General features: G+C 46.7%; 1 protein-coding gene across 1 annotated transcript in view; it reads right to left on the bottom strand.

The window, feature by feature from the left end:
- Positions 1 to 735: 735 nt before the first annotated feature.
- The window catches only part of DSTYK (dual serine/threonine and tyrosine protein kinase), a 28,219-nt gene continuing 11,606 nt past the window's right edge, over positions 736 to 17,348 (bottom strand). The window contains exons 4-13 of the mRNA XM_068173243.1: positions 15,548 to 15,822; positions 13,697 to 13,780; positions 12,114 to 12,290; positions 9,996 to 10,125; positions 7,728 to 7,884; positions 6,579 to 6,711; positions 5,614 to 5,727; positions 4,173 to 4,287; positions 3,238 to 3,372; positions 736 to 2,547 (exon numbers count right to left, since the gene is read on the bottom strand). Of these exons, the coding sequence (XP_068029344.1) occupies positions 2,360 to 2,547; positions 3,238 to 3,372; positions 4,173 to 4,287; positions 5,614 to 5,727; positions 6,579 to 6,711; positions 7,728 to 7,884; positions 9,996 to 10,125; positions 12,114 to 12,290; positions 13,697 to 13,780; positions 15,548 to 15,822 (1,508 nt within the window). The 3' untranslated portion in view covers positions 736 to 2,359. The remainder of the gene's footprint in view (positions 2,548 to 3,237; positions 3,373 to 4,172; positions 4,288 to 5,613; positions 5,728 to 6,578; positions 6,712 to 7,727; positions 7,885 to 9,995; positions 10,126 to 12,113; positions 12,291 to 13,696; positions 13,781 to 15,547; positions 15,823 to 17,348) is intronic.

Below are 17,348 nucleotides of genomic sequence, written 5' to 3' on the forward strand. Positions count from 1 at the left end.
CAGGGATTGGATCCATGAAAATCCCACTCTGGGAATGCCAGAGCAGGGCCTGGATCCATCCAATCCGTGCTGGGACGGCCAGGAGAGAGGATGGATCCATAAAAGCCCCTCTGGAAATGGCAGGAAAAGTTGGATCCATCCAGATCCACTCTGGGAATGCCAACACAGGGATTGGATCCATAAAAACCCCACTGTGGAATGGCAGGAGAGAGGATGGATCCATAAAAAACCCACCCTGGAATTGCAGGAAAAGTTGGGCCCACACAAATCCATTCTGGGAATGGCAGAACAGGGACTGGATCCATAAAAATCCCACTCTGGGAATGCCAGGAGAGGACGGATCCATCCAAATCCACTCTGGAAATGCCAAAACAGGGATTTGATCCATGTAAATCCACTCTGGAATGGCAGGAAAAGTTGGATCCACCCAAATCCATTCTGGGAATGGCAGAGCAGGGACTGGATCCATAAAAATCCCACTCTGGGAATGCCAGGAGAGGACGGATCCATCCAAATCCACTCTGGAAATGCCAGAACAGGGATTTGATCCATGTAAATCCACTCTGGAATGGCAGAACAGGGATTGGATCCATAAAAATCCCACTCTGGATTGGCAGGAGAGGTTGGATCTATCCCCATCCCACCAGGAATTTCAGCACATTCCCCCCCCACCCCCACCGGGTGCAGGGAAGGAACAAAAAAAAGCCTTTTTTTCTTTTTTTTTTTTCTCCTCCATAAAAAGCTCCTGAATCCATTTTATTGCACAAAGAAAGGAAAAGATTCCCACTAAACCCATCCTCGGCCACGGGCAGCTGGAATTTCAGCCAAGGAATTCCACCTTCCCTGGGAATTCCAGGGAGAATTCCCAACTCCTCAGTTCCTCATGGAGCCACCAAGGGGCGTTTCCTGCTCCAGACCAGCCCAATTCCACCCCAAAAATGCAGGAAGCAAACTGGGATTTCCAGGAATTTGGGAAATACAACCTTGCCCAGAATCCCCCTCTTCCATATCCCCATTTTTTTTTTTTTTTTTTATTCTTTCCAACCAAATTCCAGCCCTGGAGTGAAAGTGAAGGGAAGAAGGAAGGATCTTTCTTCCCATCCAACTTGGAAAAAAAAAGCTGGAAAATCCTCATTTTTTTTAAAACATTCCTGTGCACGCTCAGCCCAATTTAAAACTGCCACGACAACCCCATGAATTCCAAGCCCCAAATCCTGATTTAAAAGGAATTTTGGCACTTTCCCCCATGGGAAAAATCAAGACTTTTAAGGACTTTTTGTGCTGCTGCAAAGCGGAACCTCTGAGGAATGCGGTGTGGAAGCAAGGGAAGGTTTCTCCAGCCATTCCAGGAAGTTGAAGGAAGCAAAGGAGAGGGGGGAAAAAAAGAGGAGGAAAAGGTGGGATTAGGGATCAATAGCTTATCCAGGTGGGGTTTTCCAAATCCCCGTAGAAAAACACGGAAGCTTTGCTCCTGTCCATGTAAACATTTCCAGCTCCTTGGAGCTTCCCAACACTTCCTTATCCTAAAGTTTTGTGCCTTTTCCTTCCTCTCCGAGCACTCTGGAATTGCTGTCAATGGCAGAGGGAGGAGCGGGATCGTTCTCCCGGGGCTTTGGGAAGGGATTTTCCCATCCCACAGATCCCTCCCAAGGCTTGGGGTGGGATTGGCAAAGCCCATCCCATGACTCCGAAGGGTTTGGATTTTCCATCCCTTGGCCATACAATTCTGTAGGGATAACGGGGTGGGATTGGGATGGAACTGCCACCCCCTGTCCCACACAATTCCATAGGATAACGGGGTGGGATTGGGATGGAGCTGCCACCCCTGTCCCACACAATTCCATAGGATAACGGGGTGGGATTGGGATGGAGCTGCCACCCCTGTCCCACACAATTCCATAGGATAACGGGGTGGGATTGGGATGGAGCTGCCACCCCCTGTCCCACACAATTCCATAGGATAACGGGGTGGGATTGGGATGGAGCTGCCACCCCCTGTCCCACACAATTCCATAGGATAACGGGGTGGGATTGGGATGGAGCTGCCACCCCCTGTCCCACAAAATTCCATAGGATAACGGGGTGGGATTGGAATGGAGCTGCCACCGCCTGTTCCACACAGTTCCATAGGGATAACAAGGTGGGATTGGGATGGAGCTGTCACCCCCTGAGCCCCCTCTGAGCTCCTCCCTGTCCCACACAATTCCATAGGGATAGCAGGGTGGGATTGGGATGGAGCTGTCACCCCTCGGAGCTCCTCCCTGTCCCCCCTCGGGGCTGGCTCGCAGCTCCACGGCAGAGGCGGGGCTGGAATTCCCAAAATCCCGCTGCAATTCCCGAATCCTGCCGCGCTTCCCGCTCAGGTGGAGTCATCCAGGCCTTTGTTGGGATGCTCGGAGCCGGCCCGGCAGAGCCTGTCCATGATTCCCTGGAGCATGGGCTGCACGATTCCCAGGAGAGGCCGCTGGGAGGAATCCCCGTCCCAGCAGGCTTCCATCAGCTGCCAGCATTCCTCGTCAAACACCGGGAGCCGCTCCGGACGCACCCCTGGAAACACAGCGGGATCACCAGGAATGCCAGGAATTTCCAGGGAAAGCCCTGCTCACATCCAAGGAAAGCAGGTGGAGGGGTTGGGTGGTACAGCGGGATCACCAGGAATTTCCAGGAATTTCCAGGGAAAGCCCTGCTCACATACAGGAAAAGCAGGTGGAAGGGTTGGGTGGGGGTTGGAGCTCCTGGGAAAGGGGCACATTCCAGCAATGCTGCCAAGGAATTGCTGAGGGCACTGGTGGGCACTTCCAGAGGGTGGCCAAATCCATGGAATCATGGATCTCAGCCTGGAGAAAAGGAGGCTCAGAGGGAATTTCTGTCTCTGCACAACTCCCTGCCAGGAGGTGACAGCCGGGGGGGGATTTGGGATCTTATCCCAGGGAACAGGGACAGGAGGAGAGGGAACGGCATCAGGCTGTGCTGGGGAGGCTCAGGTTGGACACCAGCAGGAATTTCCTCATGGAAAGGGCTGGAAGGGGCTGCCCAGGGGGGTTTGGAGTGCCCATCCCTGGAGGTGGCACTGAGTGCTCAGGGTGGGGATCGGGCACAGCCTGGACTCGATGATCCCAGAAATCTTTTCCAGCTTCATGGATTCTGGGATTTTTACCTTTCACCTCTCTACCACCAGAATAAAACTGGATTTTCCCACCACCTCAGGTGTTTCAGAGTTGAGCCAAGCCCAGGTACCTCTCCTGACGTTGTTCCACAGGTGATCTTTGCTCGCACACCTCTCAAAAGCCTCGGGTAACTTCACGTGGCCCGAGCAGAGGTACCAGAACAGGATCCCAAAGGCATAAACATCCACGGAATTGTCATATTTCCCTGGGAAAAAAACACGTGGGATCAGCAGGGAAAAATCACTGGGAGCTGGGCAGGCTGAGAGGTGATTCCAGGGTTCCACTTCCCCAAATTTAAACCCCAATTTCATAGCAGGGAGGCAAAACTTGTGTGAAATCCAGGAAGGCAGCAGGAGCTGGGATCAAGGTTAGGCTTTTCCAATTCCCAGGATTTATACATTTAAGCTGTACCAGGAATTCCCAAACTGAGCTCAGGTGTATTTTAAACAACAACAGCTGTAAGGCTCAGCTCTGTCAGAGCCAAACATCAGCCTCTCATCCCAGAAATATCCCAGATATCCCCTAAATCCACACCAACAGAGATGCTTCCATTCCATCCCAACCTTATCCAAGCAGGACAGCTCTGACAGACCAAAAGTGTTGGGATAAGTGGGAATGGAACTTTCCAAAACTCAGGAAAATCCCTCAGGGCAGCTGCCAGAATTCCCAGCAAATCCAAACTCAATCCAAGATAGTAACAGCTTGGAATCTCCTTCCAGGGAATCCTTCCTGGAGTATTTCCCTGTGAAAGCCAAGGATTTCCAGCTTCCTCCTAATGATAATTTACACTTCTAATTGCAAGGGTGTTAATTACCTCAGCAGAGCTGATCCAACCCCATTATCCTCCGTCAAGAGTGGCACTTAAAACACAGGAAAAATCCAGAGCATGCATGGAAAGGAGGGAATTTCCTGGGGTTGGAATGGTCTCAGGAGCAGCTGAGAGATGAATTCCAAGGAACTGGATTCAGAATTCCAGGCAGAGCAGTGGATTCAGGGGGATCCTACCTGTGAAGAGCTCGGGAGCCATGTGGATGGGGGTGCCCACGATGCTGCCAGACATCATCGCCTCGGGTTTGCAGAACCCCAAATCCGTGATTTTGGCCCGATTCTTTTTGTCCAGCTGGGGAAAAAGCCACAGGCAGGCAGGTGAGAACTTCATTTCTCCCATAAAAATATTGATTTTTGGTATTGTGCTGGTTTTGCAAAAAAAAAAAAAAAAACAACAATTTTAATACATTTTTTTCTGAGAGAAGCTATTTTAAAAATCCCCTCTATTCCCAAAAATGCTGGGAAATAAACAGCTCGAGATGTGTTCTGTGGCAGCAGCTCTCTGAGAGAAACACAACTTTCCCAAAAAACTTTTAAAGTGAGCTGTAACAGAGTTCTGTGTCTGCTGCTGGGGATGTGAGCTGCTGGCTTCTTCCCATTGTCCTAACCATGAAATGAGACTGATGCTGGAAAATAAACAGCTGTTAATTATAAGATTGTCATAACCATGTAATGAGACTGATGCTGGGAAATAAACAATTGTTAGTTATTACATTGTCATAACCATGAAATGAGACTGATGCTGGGAAATAAACAATTGTTAGTTATTACATTGTCATAACCATGAAATGAGACTGATGCTGGGAAATAAACAGCTCGAGATGTGTTCTGTGGCAGCAGCTCTCTGAGAGAAACACAAATTTTTAAAGTGAGTTGTAACTCTGAGTTCTGTGTCTGCTGCTGGGGATTTGAGCTGCTGGCATCTTCCCATTGTCCTAACCATGAAATGAAACTGATGCTGAGAAATAAACAATTGTTAGTTATTACATTGTCCTAACCATGAAATGAGACTGATGCTGGGAAATAAAGAGCTCGAGATGTCTTCTGTGGCAGCAGCTCTCTGCTGGAGAGAGGCATCATCCTGGGAAAAGGCTGTGAGAAGATCAGAGAAAAGAACCAGAAACAATTCTTATCTTCTCGTTGTGCACATGTGGAATGTGTTGTGGAGATCTGTTTACCAAAGGGTGGTTTCTTAATTAGCCAGTGGTGATGGGGTTTGGACTGGAGGACCACCGAGGTCCACCTGTATCATAACTGTCTATAAAAGAGCAATGGGTTTCTTAATAAAGATTATTATTGATCAGCCTTCTGTGAGCCATGGAGTCAATCAATGCCAATCATTACCCAGCCAGGGGCCTGTTGCAATGACACTGTCCCAATCAAAATTTGTGATTTTGTACATAAAGCCCTAGCCAGCATTAAATGCTGCCTCACCTGTGAGGGGCTCCTGCTCCCTTTGCCCCAGACTTCCAGCCAGGAAAGGAGGCAGCAAAACCTCCCTGTGGCTGACACCAGCACAGCTCCAAATAAGTGGAGAAATTTATTCCCTCGCTTAAAGCTTCTTTTTTTCCCCACAAAAAAGGCTCTGGGATGAGGCAGAGGCAGGGATTTTCCTTACCAGGACATTTTTGAGTTTGATATCCCTGTGCACCAAGCCCTGGCTGTGCAGGTACCGGATCCCTTCCACCACATCCAATGCAATCTGCAAGCGTGGCTCCAATTCCAGCCCAGCCTGAGGGGAAAAACACAGATTTTATGCCTAAATGTTGCTTTGGCCTGCTCCTCTTTGCCAAAATTGAGTCATTCCAGCTTTGTTTTACAGATTAATGGAGAATTTTTAATTAGAGAATATGTTTTGGTTTGGAAGGGAGATGATCAAAACTCATATAATGGGTAGGGACACTTCCCACTAAACCAGATTTAGTCTGAGGGGAAAAACATGGATTTTATTCCTAAAAGTTACTTTGGCTTGCTCTTATTTACCAAAAAACTGAAAATTGAGTAATTTCAGCTTTGTTTTACAGATTAATGGTGAATTTTTAATTAGAGAATACGTTTTGGGTTGGAAGGGAGAGGAAAACTCATCCCATGGTAAGGGGGACATTTCCCACTAAACCAGGTTTAGTCTGAGGGGAAAAACATGGATTTTAGTCCTAACAGTTGCTTTGGCTTACTCTTCTTTGCCAAAATTGAATCATTCCAGCTTTGTTTTATAGATTAATGGGGAATTTTTAATTAGAGACTCACAGGTTTGGGTTGGAAGGGAGAGGAAAACTCATCCCATGGGCAGGGACACTTCCCACTAAACCAGGTTTAGTCTGAGGGGAAAAACATGGATTTTAGTCCTAACAGTTGCTTTGGCTTACTCTTCTTTGCCAAAATTGAATCATTCCAGCTTTGTTTTATAGATTAATGGGGAATTTTTAATTAGAGAATACATTTTGGGTTGGAAGGGAGAGGAAAACTCATCCCATGGGCAGGGGGCCACTTCCCACTAAACCAGGTTGCTCCAAACTCTGTCCTGGCACTTCCAGGGATAAAATAAAAATAAAAAAAAAAATATTGAATAAGAGAATTTGGCACCTTCAGCCCCGTGTAGAGGTCCCTGTGCAGCCTCTCCATGATCAGCAGCACAGCAATGCTGGAGCCTCCTCCATAGCCATAATCAATAACGGAGCCATGCAGGTGCACCAGCCTCTCGTGGGACTGCAGGGACCTGCAGAGCGGTCAGCAGACAAAATTGGGGTCATTTTTATCCCATCCTCCAGCCCAGGCCAAGGGAAGAAGCCCCAAAATCTCTGCAGAAGGTTCAGCACAGAAAATCTGGGTTATTTTTGGCTCTGTTCTCCAGCCCAGGCTAAGGGAAGAAGCCCCAGAGTCCCTGCAGGGACCTGCAGAAGGTCCAACATAAAAATCTGGGATAATTTTTGCCCCCTGAGTCCTTGCAGGGACCTAGAGCAGATTCAGCACAGAAAATCTGGGTCATTTTTGGCCCTGCCCTCCAGCCCATGCCAAGGGAAGAAGCCCCAGAATCTCTGCAGAACGTTCAGCACAGAAAATTTGGGTCATTTTTGGCCCTGTTCTCCAACCCAGGCCAAGGGAATCCCTGCAGGGACCTGGAGCAGGTTCAGAACAGAAAATTTGGGTCATTTTTGTCCCCAGACTTTAGCCCAGGCCAAGGGAAGAAGCCCCAGAGCTGCAGATTTAGCAAAAATTCCCAGCATGGCTCAGAGCAGTACAACCCTCAGCTGTCTGAGCCAATTAAACTCAAAAAGAAAAAAGCCTTTCTAAAGGTTAGAGTCACAAAAAAAACCATTCTTCTCTCAGCTGGCTGTGCCTGCAGCTGTTTACTGCAAACCAGCTGCTCTCTGCACTGCAGAGCCATCCTTGGCTTTTTTGGGAATTCAGGCAGGACAAGGAGTGGGAAAAGAGAGAGGATTCACCACCAGGAATCAGGGGAGAAGAAATGCTGGTTATTATGGTCTGTAAACTCGAAAGTCCTCTGAGTTTGGACAGCACAGGCAGCAGAGAATCTGATTAAGGCAAGAAGGAGCACCCCTGGCTGGGCATTCCAGGAGCTCCAACCCCAGATTCCTGCAGCAAACCTGGCTGTGGCACTCTGAGGGGTGACAAAGGGGACATCAGCCACAGGCTGGGGGCTCTTCCAGCCTGAAAAACCCTGGGAAATCAGTCAGATCCCTGTGGAATGGGCAAAGCACTCAGGATACAGACCTCATGTAGTGAAATTCCAGTGCCAGGTCGTTCCAGTGCTTCTCATCCGGAGGGACGACGGATTTGAGGGCGCAGGGGAAGTGTCCCCCCCAGCTGTCACACAGGTACACCACCCCGTACTGGCCTCGGCCCAGCTCCCTGCCCAACTTGGGCTTCCCTGCAAGGCACCAATCCCTGCAATCAGCCCCCAATCCATGGCACAAATCCCAAAAAACAGCCCCAATCCCAGGCACAAACCCCTGGAATCAGCCCAAACCCAAGGCACCAATCCCTGCAATCTTCCCTAAGTCCATGGCACAAATCCCAAAAACCAGCCCAAATCCCAGGAACAAATCCCAGTAATCAGCCCAAATCCAAGGCACCAATCCCTACAATCCTCCCCCAATCCATGGCACAAATCCCAAAAACCAGCCCAAATCCAAGGCACAAATTCAAAAAATCAGCCCAAATCCAAGGCACTAATCCCTGCAATCCTCCCCCAATCCATGGCACAAATCCCAAAAACCAGCCCCAATCCCTGCAATCAACCCTAATCCAAGGCACAAATCCCAAAAAACAGCCCCAAATCCAAGGCACCAATCCCTGCAATCAGCCCCAAATCCAAGGCCCCAATCCCTGCAATCAGCCCCAATCCAAGGCACAAATCCCAAAAATCAAAGTGACAAATCCCTGCAATCAGCCCCCAACCCAAGGCCCCAGTCCCAAAAATCAGCCCCAGTCCAAGCCAACAATCCCAAAAATCAGCCCCTAATCCCAAAAATCAGCCCCAATCCAAGGCACCAATCCCTGCAATGAGCCCCTAATCCCAAAAATCAGCCCCAACCCAAGGCACCAATCCCAAAAATCAGCCCCAAATCCAAGGCACCAATCCCAAAAATCAGCCCAAATCCAAGGCACCAATCCCAAAAATCAGCCCCAAATCCACATTTTTCCCTCCTGCACATTCCTAGCTGTGAGGTAGTTGGGAGGTGCCAGTTGAAACCTAGGTGGAAAATGGAGTGAAAATCCAAACTGGATTTTCTGGAAAGTTGAGTGAAATTCCTTCCCCCCACCACTGCTGCCTGGGGAGGAGGGGGAGCAGGAACCCGCTCCCAGCAGGATCCCACTGCCAGCAGGAAGCATTCCCAGCAGGATCCCGCTCCCAGCAGGAATCAATCCCAGCAAGAACCCCCTCCCAGCAGGAACCCATTCCTGGCAGGAACCCACTCCCAGCAGGAACCCAGGAGGAATCACTCTCAGCAGGATCCCCCTCCCAGCAGGAACCACTCCATGGAAGAATCCCATTCCCAGCAGGAACCCAGCAGGAATGACCCCCAGCAGGAATCACCCCCCAGCAGAATCCCATTCCCGTCAGAATCCCCCTCCCAGTAGGAATCACCCCCAGCAGGAACCATTCCTGGCAGGATCCCCTCCCAGCAGGAACCATTCCAGGCAGGATCCCATTCCCAGCAGGAACCATTTCCGGCAGGAACCCATTCCCGGCAGGATCCCATTAGGATCCCACTCCCAGCAGGATCCTACTCCCAGCAGGATCCCATTCCCGGCAGGATCCCATTAGGATCTCCTTCCCAGCAAGATCCCACTCCCGGCAGGATACCAATAGGATCCCATTCCCATTAGGATCTCCTTCCCAGCAAGATCCCACTCCCAGCAGGAATCATTCCTGGCAGGATGGCCTCCCAGCAGGATCCATTCCCAGCAGGACCCATTCCTGGCAGGACCCCATTAAGATCCCTTCCCAGCAGGATCCCATTCCTGGCAGGATCCCCTCCCAGCAGGATCGTATTAGAATCCCATTCCCATTAGGATTCCCTCCCAGCAGGATCCCATTAGGGTCACCACCCAGCAGGATTCCGGCAGGATCCCATTCCTATTAGGATCGCCCTCCCAGCAGGATCCCCTCCCAGCAGAATCCCATTAAGATCCCATTCCCATTAGGATCCCATTAGGATCCCCTCCCAGCAGGATCCCAGCAGGATCCCATTAGGATCCCATTCCCATTAGGATCCCCTCCCAGCAGGATCCCATTCTCAGCAGGATCCAATTAGGATTCCATTCCCATTAGGATCCATTCCCAGCAGGATCCCCTCCCAGCAGGATCCCATTCCCAGCAGGGTCCCATTCCCAGCAGGGTCCCCTCCCAGCAGGATCCCATTCCCAGCAGGATCCCATTCCCAGCAGGATCCCATTCCCAGCAGGATCCAATTAGGATCCCATTCCCATTAGGATCCATTCCCAGCAGGATCCCATTCCCAGCAGGAATCTCACCGTGCAGCAGCACGTCCTGCAGGGACCTGCTCTCCAGGGAGAGCCGGGCCAGCCGGGGCGCGTGCTCCTTCCTCACCCGCAGCCACAGGTCCTCGGTCCTCTCCAGCCGGCCCGAGTGGCCGTCCTCCAGCTGCAGGGACAGCACAGCGGGCACAGCTCGCCGGGAATGCCCCACGCACCCCGCCAACACCGCGCGCGCAGGTGCGGAGCGGGGCTTAGGGAGATTGGAAATATATAGATGGATTTACAGACACATCCACAGACGGACTTACAGACACATCCACAGACGGATTTACAGACACATCCACAGACGGACTTACAGACACATCCACAGACGGATTTACAGACACATCCACAGACGGATTTACAGACACATCCACAGACGGATTTACAGACACATCCACAGACAGACTTACAGACACATCCACAGACGGACTTACAGACACATCCACAGACGGACTTACAGACACATCCAGAGACGGATTTACAGACACATCCACAGACGGATTTACAGACACATCCACAGACAGACTTACAGACACATCCACAGACGGATTTACAGACACATCCAGAGACGGATTTACAGACACATCCACAGACAGACTTACAGACACATCCACAGACAGACTTACAGACACATCCATAGACGGACTTACAGACACATCCACATACGGACTTACAGACACATCCACAGACGGATTTACAGACACATCCACAGACGGACTTACAGACACACCCACAGACGGACTTACAGACACACCCACAGACGGACTTACAGACACATCCAGAGACGGACTTACAGACACATCCACAGACGGACTTACAGACACACCCACAGACGGACTTACAGACACACCCACAGACGGACTTACAGACACACCCACAGACGGACTTACAGACACATCCACAGACGGACTTACAGACACATCCACAGACGGACTTACAGACACATCCAGAGACAGATTTACAGACACATCCACAGACGGACTTACAGACACATCCACAGACGGATTTACAGACACATCCACAGACGGATTTACAGACACATCCACAGACGGATTTACAGACACATCCACAGACGGATTTACAGACACATCCACAGACGGATTTACAGACACATCCACAGACGGATTTACAGACACATCCACAGTCGGATTTACAGACACATCCAGAGACAGATTTACAGACACATCCAGAGACAGATTTACAGACACATATAGATTTAGGGAGATATAGATTTAGAGAGAGCTATATAGATTTAGGGATGCATATAAATTTAGATATATATATTTATATACATAGAGATTTAGAGATAGATACTTAGATATACATATAGATTTCAATTTATAGATTTAGAGATATATTTGGATTTAGGGAAATATAGATTTAGACAGAGAAATATAGATTTAGGGATGCATATAAATTTAGATATATAGATTTATATATATATTTAGAGATAGATACTTAGATATACATATAGATTTCGAATTATAGATTTAGATATATATTTTTTTATATATAGATTTAGAGATATATACTTAGATATAAATATAGATTTAGGGAGATATAGATTTAGAGAGAGCTATATAGATTTAGGGATGCATATAAATTTATATATTTTTATATATATAGATTTAGAGATAGATACTTAGATATACATATAGATTTAGATTTATAGATTTAGAGATACATATAGATTTAGATATATATTTATATAGATTCCCCAAGCTCCTGGGCAGATTTTGGTGTTTTTGCAGTTAAAACTCCACTTCCCAGCCCCAGCCCCGAGCTCCTGGGCAGATTTGGTGATTTTCCAGTTAAAACTCCACTTCCCAGCCCCAACCCCGAGCTCCTGGGCAGATTTGGGTGATTTTCCAGTTAAAACTCCACTTCCCAGCCCCAACCCCCGGTTCCTGGGCAGATTTGGGTGATTTTCCAGTTAAAACTCCACTTCCCAGCCCCAACCCCCGGTTCCTGGGCAGATTTGGGTGATTTTCCAGTTAAAACTCCACTTCCCAGCCCCAGCCCCGAGCTCCGGGGCAGATTTGGGTGATTTTCCAGTTAAAACTCCACTTCCCAGCCCTAACCCGGAGCTGCTGGGCAGCTTTTCCCCCTGACCTGGCGCAGGGAGGCGGCGAAGGCCTCGTGGGAGCTGTTGAGGCGCGTGCGGAACTGGCTGCAGATGCTCTTGGCCAGTTTGGAGGCGCTGAGGCTCTCGATGGCATCCTGGGCCACCTTCCTCTTCCAGTCGCTGGTGATGGCCGGGGGGCTGACCCACGTGATCCGCTGGATTATCTGGGAAAAGCACGGAATCACAGAGTCACCAGGTTGGGAGAGACCTTCGAGATCAACGCAGCCCCAACACCTCGACTAAATCCTAAAAATCAGCCCCAGTCCATGGCACCAATTCTGGGAATCAGCCCCCAGTCCAAGGCACCAATCCCAAAAATCAGCCTCAAATCCAAGGCACCAGTTCCTGGAAAAAACCCTAAATCCAAGGCACCAATCCCTGCTATCAGCCCCAAATCCCAAAAATCAGCCCCAAACCCAAAGCACAAATTCCAAAAACCAGCCCCAATCCAAGGCATCAATCAGCCCCAAATCCAAGGCACAAATCCCAAAAATCAGCCCCCAATCTATGGCACAAATCCCAGTAATTAGCCCCAAATCCAAGGCACAAATCCCAGTAATCAGCCCCCGGTCCATGGCACAAATTCCAAAAAATCAGCACCAAATCCGAGGCACAAATCCCAAAAATCAGCCCCAAATCCAAGGCACAAATCCCAAAAATCAGCCCCAAATCCAAGGCATAAACCCCAAAAATCAGCCTCAATCCAAGGCACAAATCCCTACAATCAACCCTAATCCAAGGTGACAAATCCCAAAAATCAGCCCAAAACCATGGCACCAATCCCAGTAATCAGCCCCAGTCCAAGGCACAAATCCCAAAAATCAGCCCCCAATCCCTGCAATCAGCCCCAATCCAAGGCACAAATCCCAAAAATCAGCTCCAAATCCAAGGCACAAATCCCAAAAATCAGCCCCAAATCCAAGGCACCCAGTACCACATCCAATCTTTCTTTTAAGCACATCCAGGGACGGTGCCTCCACCACCTCCCCGGGCACTTTATCACTCTTTTAGTCAAAAACCTTTTCCTAAGATCCAACCTAAATTCCTTCCTGAAATTCCTGCTCTGAGCTGGAACTTTATTCCCTCCTCGGATGGATGAGCAAGAACAAGATTTTTCCTCAACTAATCCCAGCTCAGAGTGGGAACAAACCCCAGATTCCTCCTCCTCCTCCTCCCTTCCTGGGACAGGGATCCACTCTGCAATTCCGTGGTTTCTAACGAAGGGTGAGGCAGAGCAATTTAATTACCCAGTAATTACAGGAAGTGCTGATTCCAACACCTGGAATTTCCACCAGGAAAAAGCTGCTTCCCTGGAAATTTCACCCATTTGGGAACAGCTCTCCCTGATTTTCCCACCAATATCGTGATCAATCCCCTCTGGATGAGAATCCTGGAATTTCCACAATGGCTTGGACTGGAAAAGATTTTAAATTTTATCCCATTCCACCAGCCCAGGTTGCTCCAACTCCATCCTGGGGCACTTCCAGGCATGGAAATCTCCAGGAATAAACTCCCAGAGTGAATTTAGAGGATTCTTTGCTCCAAAATTCCTTTTTCCAAGCATCTGTACCTGTTTGATCTGTTCCCACAGCATCCTGGTCACCGTGGAGCCCGAGTGGAAAGTGACCTCCACGTGATAGGCTGCGTTCAGGATCTGGAAAAGCAGGGAAAAGAGGGAAAAATGGGAATTCTGCCAGCCAGGAGCTTTGCCAGAGCCTGTGAAAATGGAAAAAACTGGGGTAGTCCATGAATCACATGGTTCATTGATTTATTGGGTTGTTTCATGGGTGTTTTTAGGCTTTAATTTGATTATTTTATACTGATTTAGGAGATGATTTATTGTGTCATGAGTGTTCTAGGCTGAAAGTTGATTATTTTATATAGGTTTAGGAGATTATTTATTGTGTCATGAGCATTTTAGGCTTTAATTCAATTATTTTATACAGATTTAAGAGATGATTTATTGTGTCATGAGCATTTCAGGCTGAAATTTGATTATTTTACACAGGTTTAAGAGATAATTGATTTATTGTGCTGTTTCATGGGTGTTTTTAGGCTTTAATTTGATTATTTTATACAGATTTAGGAGATGATTTATTGTGTCATGAGTGTTCTAGGGTGAAAGTTGATTATTTTATATAGGTTTAGGAGATTATTTATTGTGTCATGAGCATTTTAGGCTTTAATTCAATTATTTTATACAGATTTAGGAGATGATTTATTGTGTAATGAGCATTTTAGGCTGAAATTTGATTATTTTACACAGGTTTAGGAGATAATTGATTTATTGTGTTGTTTCATGGGTGTTTTTAGCCTTTAATTTGATTATTTTATACAGGTTTAAGACCTAATTGATTTATTGTGTTGTTTCATGTGTGTTTTATGGCCATAATTTGATTATTTCAGAAAAATTTAGGAGATAATTGATTTACTGTGTTATTTTCCATTGATTTATTGTGTTATCTCATGTGTGGTTTTATGCTGTAATTTGTTTATTTTATACAGGTTTATGAGATAATTGATTTACTCTGCTATCTCAGGTGTGTCTCATGGCCATAAATTGATTATTTTATAAAGTTTTAGGAGCTGATTGATTTACTGTGTTATCTCCTATGTGTTTCATGGCCAACTGATTATTTTATACAGATTTGGGAGATAATTGATTTACTGTGTTATCTCCTATGTGTCTCATGGCCATAAATTGATTATTTTATACAGATTTAGGAGATGATTTACTGTGTTACCTCCTGTGTGTTTCATGGCCATAATTTGATTCTTTCATACAGATTTGGGAGCTAATTGATTTACTGCGTTATCTCACATGTATTTCATGGCCATAATTTGATTATTTTATACAGATTTAGGAGATTATTGATTTACTGTGTTACCTCATCTGTGTTTTATGGCCGTAATTTGATTATTTCATACAAATTTGGGAGCTAATTGATTTACTGTGTTATCTCCTGTGTGTTTCATGGCCATAAATTGATTATTTCATACAAATTTGGGAGCTAATTGATTTACTGTGTTATCTCCTGTGTGTTTCATGGCCATAATTTGATTATTTCATACAAATTTGGGAGCTAATTGATTTACTGTGTTACCTCATCTGTGTTTTATGGCCGTAATTTGATTATTTCATACAGATTTGGGAGATAATTGATTTACTGTGTTATCTCCTATGTGTCTCATGGCCATAAATTGATTACTTTATACAGATTTAGGAGATGATTGATTTACTGTGTTATCTCCTGTCTGTTTCATGGCCATAATTTGATTATTTCATACAAATTTGGGAGCTAATTGATTTACTGTGTTACCTCACATGTGTTTTATGGCCATAATTTGACCGTTTCACCCAAATTTAGGAGCGTGGCAGTTCCACCAGCCCAAGGCCAGCCATTCCAGCCCCATCCCAGACCTGTTTGAGATAGTTGCTGGTGATGTGCCCGGAGCCCTCGCGGGGTTTCTCCAGCCCCCGGGGCGGGTGCACGGAGCCCTCCCAGGACTCCTCCAGGCTCTTGAGGCAGCGCTCCAGGGTCCCCACGAAGCTCTCGCGCAGGTAATCCACGGAGCTGATCAGTTTGTTGGCCACAGCCTGGTTCAGCCTGGAGATGATCAGCTCCTGGATCTGCTGGATGCAGCGCTTGATGTCCTTGGAGCTGACGGGCTCGCCGCTCTCGGGAATGATGATGTCTGCAGGAAAAGGGAGCAAAAATCATCCTGGAGATCCTGAGGGATGCTCTGATGTTGCCCTGATTTTTAAAAGTGTTTTCTTTTATAGTGCTTTTGAAAGTTTTAAAGTTCTCATAAAACTTCTTTAGCTTTCTGATGATGTTTACATGTTTGAGAGTCAGAGTTTCCCCACAATTTCATGTGTAAATAGAAGAGTTTCCATATTTCTCTGAGGGTGGAGAGAAATGATGGATTGATTTTTGGACCAGTGAGGGTGGAGAGGTGGTCATTCCATCCTCCAACCCAGGTCACCTTTGGAATTCTATAAATACCAAATGTTTGAATAAAACTGGGTCTTTTTCTCTTTTGAACTTACCAAGCTTCTGTGTGCTCATTTCGTGTCCAATAGCGACACTGAGGAGCACAAACTGCTCCTAATGTTGTTTTAAAATAATGTTTTTCCCAATGATGCCAGAATTGCAGCATTATTATTATTATTTTAGACAAGATCATGATCATTTTATCCAAGATTATTATTTTATCCAATATTATTAATTATTTTATCCCAGATTTATTATCATTTTATCCAACATTTATCATCATTTTATCCAAGATTATCATCATTTTATCCAAGATTATTATGATCATTTTATCCTAGATTACTATTATTTTATCCAATATTATCATCATTATTTTATCCAATAGTATCACCATTATCTTATCCAAGATTATCATTGTTTTATCCAAGATAATTAATGATTTAATCTTCAATTATGACCATTTTATCCAAGATTATGACCATTACATCCACAATTATTTTATCCATGATTATTATCACTTCATCCAACAGAACATGCTAAAAAAATGGATATTGCCTGATCCCTGATTTTCATCCGTGTTTGGGGTTCTGGGACCATCCAGGAATTGCAGGTTGGAGCCTCACTGAATTAATGGAATTATTGTGGTCAGGATCTGCCTGATCCCTGATTTTGATTCATGTTCAGGGCTCTGGGACCATCTGGGAATTGCAGGTTGGGATCCCACTGAATCCATGAATTATTGTGGTCAGGATTTGCCTGATCCCTGATTCTCATTCATGCTCAGGGCTCTGGGACCATCTGGGAATTGCAGGTTGGAGTCTCACTGAATCCATGAATTATTGTGGTCAGGATTTGCCTGATCCCTGATTCTCATTCATGCTCAGGGCTCTGGGACCATCTGGGAATTGCAGGTTGGAATCCCACTGAATCCATGAATTATTGTGGTCAGGATCTGCCTGATCCCTGATTCTCATTCATGCTCAGGGCTCTGGGACCATCTGGGAATTGCAGGTTGGAATCCCACTGAATCCATGAATTTTTGTGGCCAGGATCTGCCTGATCCCTGATTCTCATTCATGCTCAGGGCTCTGGGACCATCTGGGAATTGCAGGTTGGAATCCCACTGAATCCATGAATTATTGTGGTCAGGATTTGCCTGATCCCTGATTCTCATTCATGCTCAGGGCTCTGGGACCATCTGGGAATTGCAGGTTGGAGTCTCACTGA

This window comes from Anomalospiza imberbis, chromosome 26 (genome assembly GCF_031753505.1).
Source record: "Anomalospiza imberbis isolate Cuckoo-Finch-1a 21T00152 chromosome 26, ASM3175350v1, whole genome shotgun sequence".
Taxonomy (NCBI): domain Eukaryota; kingdom Metazoa; phylum Chordata; class Aves; order Passeriformes; family Viduidae; genus Anomalospiza; species Anomalospiza imberbis.